The sequence below is a fragment of the Acipenser ruthenus genome, chromosome 38 (genome assembly GCF_902713425.1).
Source record: "Acipenser ruthenus chromosome 38, fAciRut3.2 maternal haplotype, whole genome shotgun sequence".
NCBI lineage: Eukaryota > Metazoa > Chordata > Actinopteri > Acipenseriformes > Acipenseridae > Acipenser > Acipenser ruthenus.
The window spans coordinates 7,103,000-7,115,963 of NC_081226.1; the positions used below are offsets into that span (position 1 = coordinate 7,103,000).

General features: G+C 39.8%; 1 protein-coding gene across 11 annotated transcripts in view; it reads left to right on the top strand.

Annotated features, from left to right (window-relative positions):
• Positions 1 to 12,964, top strand: part of LOC117434268 (collagen alpha-1(XI) chain) — a 154,744-nt gene that overhangs the window by 78,403 nt on the left and 63,377 nt on the right. For all 11 annotated transcript variants that reach the window (XM_059008792.1, XM_059008791.1, XM_059008795.1 and 8 more), the window contains 2 exons: positions 10,850 to 10,903; positions 11,356 to 11,400. In XM_059008792.1, the coding sequence (XP_058864775.1) occupies positions 10,850 to 10,903; positions 11,356 to 11,400 (99 nt within the window). The remainder of the gene's footprint in view (positions 1 to 10,849; positions 10,904 to 11,355; positions 11,401 to 12,964) is intronic.

Here is a 12,964-nt window from a genome sequence, read left to right on the forward strand (position 1 = left end):
ACACAGAGCCTGATTCAGTCTCATCAATCAATCACACTGAGCCTGATACTCTCTCATCAATCAATTACACAGAGCCTGATTCTGTCTCATCAATCAATCACACTGAGCCCGAAACACACTCATCAATCAATCACACGGAGCCCGATACGCACTCATCAATCGATCACACCACTCTCTCATCAATCAATCAATCAATCACACAGAGCCTGATACTCACTCATCAACCAATCAATCACACAGAGCCTGATACTCACTCATCAATCAATCACACTGATACTCTCTCACTCATTAATCAGTCACACTGAGCCCGATACTCACTCATCAATCAATCACACTGATACTCTCTCACTCATTAATCAGTCACACTGAGCCCGATACTCACTCATCAATCAATTAAATCATTTTTATATGGCAAGCCACAAACACACACTGCACCACCCACTCCATATATCGAGTGTGTCGGTGTCAATATAAATGCAATGTATATCGAGGGCCACAATACAGCAAGAGACCCAGAGAAAAACACATAGGCTAACAAATACTGTACAACCATTCCCTGGTTTTATCAGGGGTGTCAGGGTCCAGTATAAATCCTGTAGGTTATAACGAGGGCAGCGATACATCGAGAAACACAGAAAAAACAGACAGTGTAACTGTAATAAGCATTTAAATGGACTTTATTGTTTACAGATACAGTATAGAAAACAGGCAATCACTGCATGCTACATGGCACACGGTAACAGTAATACATTACATACTGCACCAGCATCACTACACACAGCTACATGAGCAAATCAACAGTAATACATTACATACTGCACCAGCATCACTACACACAGTTACATGAGCAAATCAACAGTAATACATTACATACTGCACCAGCATCACTACACACAGCGACATGAGCAAATCAACAGTAATACATTACATACTGCACCAGCATCACTACACACAGCTACATGAGCAAATCAACAGTAATACATTACATACTGCACCAGCATCACTACACACAGCTACATGAGCAAATCAACAGTAATACATTACATACTGCACCAGCATCACTACACACAGCTACATGAGCAAATCAACAATAATACATTACATACTGCACCAGCATCACTACACACAGCGACATGAGCAAATCAACAGTAATACATTACATACTGCACCAGCATCACTACACACAGCTACATGAGCAAATCAACAGTAATACATTACATACTGCACCAGCATCACTACACACAGCTACATGAGCAAATCAACAGTAATACATTACATACTGCACCAGCATCACTACACACAGTTACATGAGCAAATCAACAGTAATACATTACATACTGCACCAGCATCACTACACACAGTTACATGAGCAAATCAACAGTAATACATTACATACTGCACCAGCATCACTACACACAGTTACATGAGCAAATCAACAGTAATACATTACATACTGCACCAGCATCACTACACACAGTTACATGAGCAAATCAACAGTAATACATTACATACTGCATCAGCATCACTACACACAGTTACATGAGCAAATCAACAGTAATACATTACATACTGCACCAGCATCACTACACACAGCTACATGAGCAAATCAACAGTAATACGAACATTACATACTGCACCAGCATCACTACACACAGCTACATGAGCAAATCAACAGTAATACATTACATACTGCACCAGCATCACTACACACAGCTACATGAGCAAATCAACAGTAATACATTACATACTGCACCAGCATCACTACACACAGTTACATGAGCAAATCAACAGTAATACATTACATACTGCACCAGCATCACTACACACAGCTACATGAGCAAATCAACAGTAATACATTACATACTGCACCAGCATCACTACACACAACTACATGAGCAAATCAACAGTAATACATTACATACTGCACCAGCATCACTACACACAGCTACATGAGCAAATCAACAGTAATACATTACATACTGCACCAGCATCACTACACACAGTTACATGAGCAAATCAACAGTAATACATTACATACTGCACCAGCATCACTACACACAGCTACATGAGCAAATCAACAGTAATACATTACATACTGCACCAGCATCACTACACACAGCTACATGAGCAAATCAACAGTAATACATTACATACTGCACCAGCATCACTACACACAGCTACAGGAGCAAATGAACAGTAATACATTACATACTGCACCAGCATCACTACACACAGCTACATGAGCAAATGAACAGTAATACATTACATACTGCACCAGCATCACTACACACAGTTACATGAGCAAATCAACAGTAATACATTACATACTGCACCAGCATCACTACACACAGCTACATGAGCAAATCAACAGTAATACATTACATACTGCACCAGCATCACTACACACAGTTACATGAGCAAATCAACAGTAATACATTACATACTGCACCAGCATCACTACACACAGCTACAGGAGCAAATCAACAGTAATACATTACATACTACACCAGCATCACAACACACAGCTACATGAGCAAATCAACAGTAATACATTACATACTGCACCAGCATCACTACACACAGCTACATGAGCAAATCAACAGTAATACATTACATACTGCACCAGTATCACTACACACAGCGACATGAGCAAATCAACAGTAATACATTACATACTGCACCAGCATCACTACACACAGCTACATGAGCAAATCAACAGTAATACATTACATACTGCATCAGCATCACTACACACAGTTACATGAGCAAATCAACAGTAATACATTACATACTGCACCAGCATCACTACACACAGCTACATGAGCAAATCAACAGTAATACATTACATACTGCACCAGCATCACTACACACAGCGACATGAGCAAATCAACAGTAATACATTACATACTGCACCAGCATCACTACACACAGCTACATGAGCAAATCAACAGTAATACATTACATACTGCATCAGCATCACTACACACAGCTACATGAGCAAATCAACAGTAATACATTACATACTGCACCAGCATCACTACACACAGCTACATGAGCAAATCAACAGTAATACATTACATACTGCACCAGCATCACTACACACAGTTACATGAGCAAATCAACAGTAATACAGACATTACATACTGCATCAGCATCACTACACACAGTTACATGAGCAAATCAACAGTAATACATTACATACTGCACCAGCATCACTACACACAGCTACATGAGCAAATCAACAGTAATACATTACATACTGCACCAGCATCACTACACACAGTTACATGAGCAAATCAACAGTAATACATTACATACTGCACCAGCATCACTACACACAGCTACATGAGCAAATCAACAGTAATACATTACATACTGCACCAGCATCACTACACACAGCTACATGAGCAAATGAACAGTAATACATTACATACTGCACCAGCATCACTACACACAGTTACATGAGCAAATCAACAGTAATACAGACATTACATACTGCATCAGCATCACTACACACAGTTACATGAGCAAATCAACAGTAATACATTACATACTGCACCAGCATCACTACACACAGTTACATGAGCAAATCAACAGTAATACATTACATACTGCACCAGCATCACTACACACAGCTACATGAGCAAATCAACAGTAATACATTACATACTGCACCAGCATCACTACACACAGCTACATGAGCAAATCAACAGTAATACATTACATACTGCACCAGCATCACTACACACAGTTACATGAGCAAATCAACAGTAATACATTACATACTGCACCAGCATCACTACACACAGTTACATGAGCAAATCAACAGTAATACATTACATACTGCACCAGCATCACTACACACAGTTACATGAGCAAATCAACAGTAATACATTACATACTGCACCAGCATCACTACACACAGTTACATGAGCAAATCAACAGTAATACATTACATACTGCATCAGCATCACTACACACAGTTACATGAGCAAATCAACAGTAATACATTACATACTGCACCAGCATCACTACACACAGCTACATGAGCAAATCAACAGTAATACATTACATACTGCTCCAGCATCACTACACACAGTTACATGAGCAAATCAACAGTAATACATTACATACTGCACCAGCATCACTACACACAGCTACATGAGCAAATCAACAGTAATACATTACATACTGCACCAGCATCACTACACACAGCTACATGAGCAAATCAACAGTAATACATTACATACTGCACCAGCATCACTACACACAGCTACATGAGCAAATCAACAGTAATACATTACATACTGCACCAGCATCACTACACACAGCTACATGAGCAAATCAACAGTAATACATTACATACTGCACCAGCATCACTACACACAGCTACATGAGCAAATCAACAGTAATACATTACATACTGCACCAGCATCACTACACACAGCTACATGAGCAAATCAACAGTAATACGAACATTACATACTGCACCAGCATCACTACACACAGCTACATGAGCAAATCAACAGTAATACATTACATACTGCACCAGCATCACTACACACAGCTACATGAGCAAATCAACAGTAATACATTACATACTGCACCAGCATCACTACACACAGTTACATGAGCAAATCAACAGTAATACATTACATACTGCACCAGCATCACTACACACAGCTACATGAGCAAATCAACAGTAATACATTACATACTGCACCAGCATCACTACACACAACTACATGAGCAAATCAACAGTAATACATTACATACTGCACCAGCATCACTACACACAGCTACATGAGCAAATCAACAGTAATACATTACATACTGCACCAGCATCACTACACACAGTTACATGAGCAAATCAACAGTAATACATTACATACTGCACCAGCATCACTACACACAGCTACATGAGCAAATCAACAGTAATACATTACATACTGCACCAGCATCACTACACACAGCTACATGAGCAAATCAACAGTAATACATTACATACTGCACCAGCATCACTACACACAGCTACAGGAGCAAATGAACAGTAATACATTACATACTGCACCAGCATCACTACACACAGCTACATGAGCAAATGAACAGTAATACATTACATACTGCACCAGCATCACTACACACAGTTACATGAGCAAATCAACAGTAATACATTACATACTGCACCAGCATCACTACACACAGCTACATGAGCAAATCAACAGTAATACATTACATACTGCACCAGCATCACTACACACAGTTACATGAGCAAATCAACAGTAATACATTACATACTGCACCAGCATCACTACACACAGCTACAGGAGCAAATCAACAGTAATACATTACATACTACACCAGCATCACAACACACAGCTACATGAGCAAATCAACAGTAATACATTACATACTGCACCAGCATCACTACACACAGCTACATGAGCAAATCAACAGTAATACATTACATACTGCACCAGTATCACTACACACAGCGACATGAGCAAATCAACAGTAATACATTACATACTGCACCAGCATCACTACACACAGCTACATGAGCAAATCAACAGTAATACATTACATACTGCATCAGCATCACTACACACAGTTACATGAGCAAATCAACAGTAATACATTACATACTGCACCAGCATCACTACACACAGCTACATGAGCAAATCAACAGTAATACATTACATACTGCACCAGCATCACTACACACAGCGACATGAGCAAATCAACAGTAATACATTACATACTGCACCAGCATCACTACACACAGCTACATGAGCAAATCAACAGTAATACATTACATACTGCATCAGCATCACTACACACAGCTACATGAGCAAATCAACAGTAATACATTACATACTGCACCAGCATCACTACACACAGCTACATGAGCAAATCAACAGTAATACATTACATACTGCACCAGCATCACTACACACAGTTACATGAGCAAATCAACAGTAATACATTACATACTGCACCAGCATCACTACACACAGCGACATGAGCAAATCAACAGTAATACATTACATACTGCAACAGCATCACTACACACAGCTACATGAGCAAATCAACAGTAATACATTACATACTGCACCAGCATCACTACACACAGTTACATGAGCAAATCAACAGTAATACATTACATACTGCACCAGCATCACTACACACAGCTACATGAGCAAATCAACAGTAATACATTACATACTGCACCAGCATCACTACACACAGCTACATGAGCAAATCAACAGTAATACATTACATACTGCACCAGCATCACTACACACAGTTACATGAGCAAATCATCAGTAATACATTACATACTGCACCAGCATCACTACACACAGCTACATGAGCAAATCAACAGTAATACATTACATACTGCACCAGCATCACTACACACAGCTACATGAGCAAATCAACAGTAATACATTACATACTGCACCAGCATCACTACACACAGCTACATGAGCAAATCAACAGTAATACATTACATACTGCACCAGCATCACTACACACAGCTACATGAGCAAATCAACAGTAATACATTACATACTGCACCAGCATCACTACACACAGCTACATGAGCAAATCAACAGTAATACATTACATACTGCACCAGCATCACTACACACAGCTACATGAGCAAATCAACAGTAATACATTACATACTGCACCAGCATCACTACACACAGCTACATGAGCAAATCAACAGTAATACATTACATACTGCACCAGCATCACTACACACAGCTACATGAGCAAATCAACAGTAATACAGACACTACATACTGCACCAGCATCACTACACACAGCTACATGAGCAAATCAACAGTAATACATTACATACTGCACCAGCATCACTACACACAGCTACATGAGCAAATCAACAGTAATACATTACATACTGCACCAGCATCACTACACACAGCTACAGGAGCAAATCAACAGTAATACATTACATACTGCACCAGCATCACTACACACAGCTACATGAGCAAATCAACAGTAATACATTACATACTGCACCAGCATCACTACACACAGCTACATGAGCAAATCAACAGTAATACATTACATACTGCACCAGCATCACTACACACAGCTACATGAGCAAATCAACAGTAATACATTACATATTGCACCAGCATCACTACACACAGCTACATGAGCAAATCAACAGTAATACATTACATACTGCACCAGCATCACTACACACAGCTACAGTAGCAAATCAACAGTAATACATTACATACTGCACCAGCATCACTACACACAGCGACATGAGCAAATCAACAGTAATACATTACATACTGCACCAGCATCACTACACACAGCTACATGAGCAAATCAACAGTAATACATTACATACTGCACCAGTATCACTACACACAGCGACATGAGCAAATCAACAGTAATACATTACATACTGCACCAGCATCACTACACACAGTTACATGAGCAAATCAACAGTAATACATTACATACTGCACCAGCATCACTACACACAGCGACATGAGCAAATCAACAGTAATACATTACATACTGCAACAGCATCACTACACACAGCTACATGAGCAAATCAACAGTAATACATTACATACTGCAACAGCATCACTACACACAGCTACAGGAGCAAATCAACAGTAATACATTACATACTGCACCAGCATCACTACACACAGCTACATGAGCAAATCAACAGTAATACATTACATACTGCACCAGCATCACTACACACAGCTACATGAGCAAATCAACAGTAATACATTACATACTGCACCAGCATCACTACACACAGCTACAGGAGCAAATCAACAGTAATACATTACATACTGCACCAGCATCACTACACACAGCTACATGAGCAAATCAACAGTAATACATTACATACTGCACCAGCATCACTACACACAGTTACATGAGCAAATCAACAGTAATACATTACATACTGCACCAGCATCACTACACACAGCTACATGAGCAAATCAACAGTAATACATTACATACTGCACCAGCATCACTACACACAGCTACAGGAGCAAATGAACAGTAATACATTACATACTGCACCAGCATCACTACACACAGCTACATGAGCAAATCAACAGTAATACATTACATACTGCACCAGCATCACTACACACAGCTACATGAGCAAATCAACAGTAATACATTACATACTGCACCAGCATCACTACACACAGCTACAGGAGCAAATCAACAGTAATACATTACATACTACACCAGCATCACTACACACAGCTACATGAGCAAATCAACAGTAATACATTACATACTGCACCAACATCACTACACACAGCTACATGAGCAAATGAACAGTAATACATTACATACTGCACCAGCATCACTACACACAGCTACATGAGCAAATCAACAGTAATACATTACATACTGCACCAGCATCACTACACACAGTTACATGAGCAAATCAACAGTAATACATTACATACTGCACCAGCATCACTACACACAGCTACATGAGCAAATCAACAGTAATACATTACATACTGCACCAGCATCACTACACACAGTTACATGAGCAAATCAACAGTAATACATTACATACTGCACCAGCATCACTACACACAGCGACATGAGCAAATCAACAGTAATACATTACATACTGCACCAGCATCACTACACACAGCTACATGAGCAAATCAACAGTAATACATTACATACTGCACCAGCATCACTACACACAGCTACAGGAGCAAATCAACAGTAATACATTACATACTGCACCAGCATCACTACACACAGCGACATGAGCAAATCAACAGTAATACATTACATACTGCACCAGCATCACTACACACAGCTACATGAGCAAATCAACAGTAATACATTACATACTGCACCAGCATCACTACACACAGCTACATGAGCAAATCAACAGTAATACATTACATACTGCACCAGCATCACTACACACAGCTACATGAGCAAATCAACAGTAATACATTACATACTGCACCAGCATCACTACACACAGCTACATGAGCAAATCAACAGCTGTGCACAATCACAATAAGGGACACCCTACACACCCCATATTAACCTATTGTAAGCCACACAAATGAAGATTCCCTCGTTTTATCAGGAATATTTTTGTAGAACAGCTTGTATCCCCCTCCCCCTGGCAGTGAAAGGGTTCAGTCCAGACTGAATGAATAACGCGTGTAGGCCTGGAGGTGCCGTGTCGTGGGGAGACTGTTCATTAAAAACAAAAGGGCTTTTCTGTTTGCAACTTCAGTAATATTTTCTTGGGATAAACTAGTGTCAAGTTAATAAAAATGTTAAAGTTACTAGGATGATCCGTTTAACAGAAGGTAGCAGGTGTGTGTGTGTGTGTGTGTGTGTGTGTTTTGTTTTGTTTTGTTATAATTTGGAATTGTAATGGTGCAGTTCATAATGAATTGCATGGAATCAGACCTGGGTCAGTTTGAATTGTAATGGTGCAGTTCATAATGAATTGCATGGAATCAGACCTGGGTCAGTTTGAATTGTAATGGTGCAGTTCATAATGAATTGCAATTCTGATCACTGTAGTTGAACCTCGGCATACCTGTGCAGTTGTAATTGTAATTGTAATTGTAATTCAACCATATCATTGATCCATTACACTTCAGCTACGCAATTATTTGTCATTTGATCATTACTTTTGTGTTTAACCACTTTTGGTGACCCCATTTGTTTGAAAAAAAAAGTTCTTTAGTATGTGTGTGTATTTGTAGCTGTGATTATTGCTGGTTATTTTAAGTTCTTCAGTATGTGTGTGTATTTGTACCTGTGATTATTGCTGGTTATTTTAAGTTCTTTAGCATGTGTGTGTATTTGTACCTGTGATTATTGCTGGTTATTTTAAGTTCTTTAGTATGTGTGTGTATTTGTAGCTGTGATTATTGCTGGTTATTTTAAGTTCTTTAGTATGTGTGTGTATTTGTACCTGTGATTATTGCTGGTTATTTTAAGTTCTTTAGTATGTGTGTGTATTTGTAGCTGTGATTATTGCTGGTTATTTTAAGTTCTTTAGTATGTGTGTGTATTTGTAGCTGTGATTATTGCTGGTTATTTTAAGTTCTTTAGTATGTGTGTGTATTTGTACCTGTGATTATTGCTGGTTATTTTAAGTTCTTTAGTATGTGTGTGTATTTGTAGCTGTGATTATTGCTGGTTATTTTAAGTTCTTTAGTATGTGTGTGTATTTGTACCTGTGATTATTGCTGGTTATTTTAAGTTCTTTAGTATGTGTGTGTATTTGTACCTGTGATTATTGCTGGTTATTTTAAGTTCTTTAGTATGTGTGTGTATTTGTAGCTGTGATTATTGCTGGTTATTTTAAGTTCTTTAGCATGTGTGTGTATTTGTAGCTGTGATTATTGCTGGTTATTTTAAGTTCTTTAGTATGTGTGTGTATTTGTACCTGTGATTATTGCTGGTTATTTAGAGTAAACATGTTAACGTGTGCAGTTGTTTATGTTACTTTTTAGTGCAATTGTAATTATAATGGTAATTACTGCAGCATCATTGTACTGTAATTGTAATTGAACACAATAGCATTGTAATTGTAATTGCAATTTCAACACGCAATCCTGCTGTGATTGTAATTGTAATTGAGCCCAGGTCTGATTGAAGTTGGGTGTGGTGCTCTATGGAAGGGATGACATCTGTACACAGGACAAGATGCACTGGAATTTGAGGAACTACTTCAGTGTGATTGGTTGATTTCTGACATGTAATTCATATTGAAAGGCAGCAGCTTGCAGCTCGATAACAGAACTTGCCTTGCTTTTGTTTTTCCCAGGGTTCACTCGGTTTCCCAGGGTTCCCCGGGACGAACGGAGAGAAGGGAGCGCGGGTGAGTTCACCACGTGTCTTGTAAGAGATCACAGGAGATGTGAAACAGTCACAGTGTTTGTCAGAGGGTATTGCAACATGCAAATGAACATACAAATAAAAATTCATACAGTCGTTTCAGCGAGAAGCCAGTATCAATGTCTTTGTACAGCAGGTTAATAAAACACACTTAGCACCAGTTATTCAACGCTAGAACTCTCCACAGATGACACAGTTGAGATGTGTACAGTATTGAACTCTCCACAGATGACAACGTTGAGATGTGTACAGTATTGAACTCTCCACAGATGACACCGTTGAGATGTGTACAGTATTGAACTCTCCACAGATGACACAGTTGAGATGTGTACAGTATTGAACTCTCCACAGATGACACAGTTGAGATGTGTACAGTATTGAAATGGGCATCATTAAGCTTCTGCTGACTTTCTGTTTTATCTTTTTTATTTTCAGGGTTTGATTGGAAAAACTGGGCCTAGAGGTCAGAGGGGACCAACGGTATGTCATCTCTATACATTACAGATCAGCAGCACAGTTAATACAGCAGAGCACGGTGCTGCAGCAGAGTCCTGTTACACAGGTCACCGTCACAGTGCAGGGACCGTGTGTGTGTGGATCTGTGTTATATAGGTCACAGTGCAGGGAGTGTGTGTGTGGATGTGTGTTATATAGGTCACAGTGCAGGGAGTGTGTGTGTGGATCTGTGTTATATAGGTCACAGTGCAGGGAGTGTGTGTGTGGATGTGTGTTATATAGGTCACAGTGCAGGGAGTGTGTGTGTGGATCTGTGTTATATAGTTCACAGTGCACGGAGTGTGTGTGTGGATCTGTGTTATATAGGTCACAGTGCAGGGAGTGTGTGTGTGGATCTGTGTTATATAGTTCACAGTGCAGGGAGTGTGTGTGTGGATCTGTGTTATATAGTTCACAGTGCACGGAGTGTGTGTGTGGATCTGTGTTATATAGGTCACAGTGCAGGGAGTGTGTGTGTGGATCTGTGTTATATAGGTCACAGTGCAGGGAGTGTGTGTGTGGATGTGTGTTATATAGGTCACAGTGCAGGGAGTGTGTGTGTTGATCTGTGTTATATAGGTCACAGTGCAGGGAGTGTGTGTGTGGATGTGTGTTATATAGGTCACAGTGCAGGGAGTGTGTGTGTTGATCTGTGTTATATAGGTCACAGTGCAGGGAGTGTGTGTGTGGATGTGTGTTATATAGGTCACAGTGCAGGGAGTGTCTGTGTTGATTTGTGTTATATAGTTCACAGTGCAGGGTGTGTGTGTGTGGATCAGTGTTATATAGGTCACAGTGCAGGGAGTGTGTGTGTGGATCTGTGTTATATAGGTCACAGTGCAGGGAGTGTGTGTGTGGATGTGTGTTATATAGGTCACAGTGCAGGGAGTGTCTGTGTTGATTTGTGTTATATAGTTCACAGTGCAGGGTGTGTGTGTGTGGATCAGTGTTATATAGGTCACAGTGCAGGGAGTGTCTGTGTTGATTTGTGTTATATAGTTCACAGTGCAGGGAGTGTGTGTGTTGATCTGTGTTATATAGGTCACAGTGCAGGGAGTGTGTGTGTGGATCTGTGTTATATAGTTCACAGTGCAGGGAGTGTGTGTGGATGTGTGTTATATAGGTCACAGTGCAGGGAGTGTGTGTGTGGATCTGTGTTATATAGGTCACAGTGCAGGGAGTGTGTGTGTGGATCTGTGTTATATAGTTCACAGTGCAGGGAGTGTGTGTGTTGATCTGTGTTATATAGTTCACAGTGCAGGGAGTGTGTGTGTGGATCTGTGTTATATAGGTCACAGTGCAGGGAGTGTGTGTGTGGATCTGTGTTATATAGGTCACAGTGCAGGGAGTGTGTGTGTGGATGTGTGTTATATAGTTCACAGTGCAGGGAGTGTGTGTGTGGATCTGTGTTATATAGATCACAGTGCAGGGAGTGTGTGTGTTGATCTGTGTTATATAGGTCACAGTGGAGGGAGTGTGTGTGTGTTGATCTGTGTTATATAGATCACAGTGCAGGGAGTGTGTGTGTGGATGTGTGTTATATAGGTCA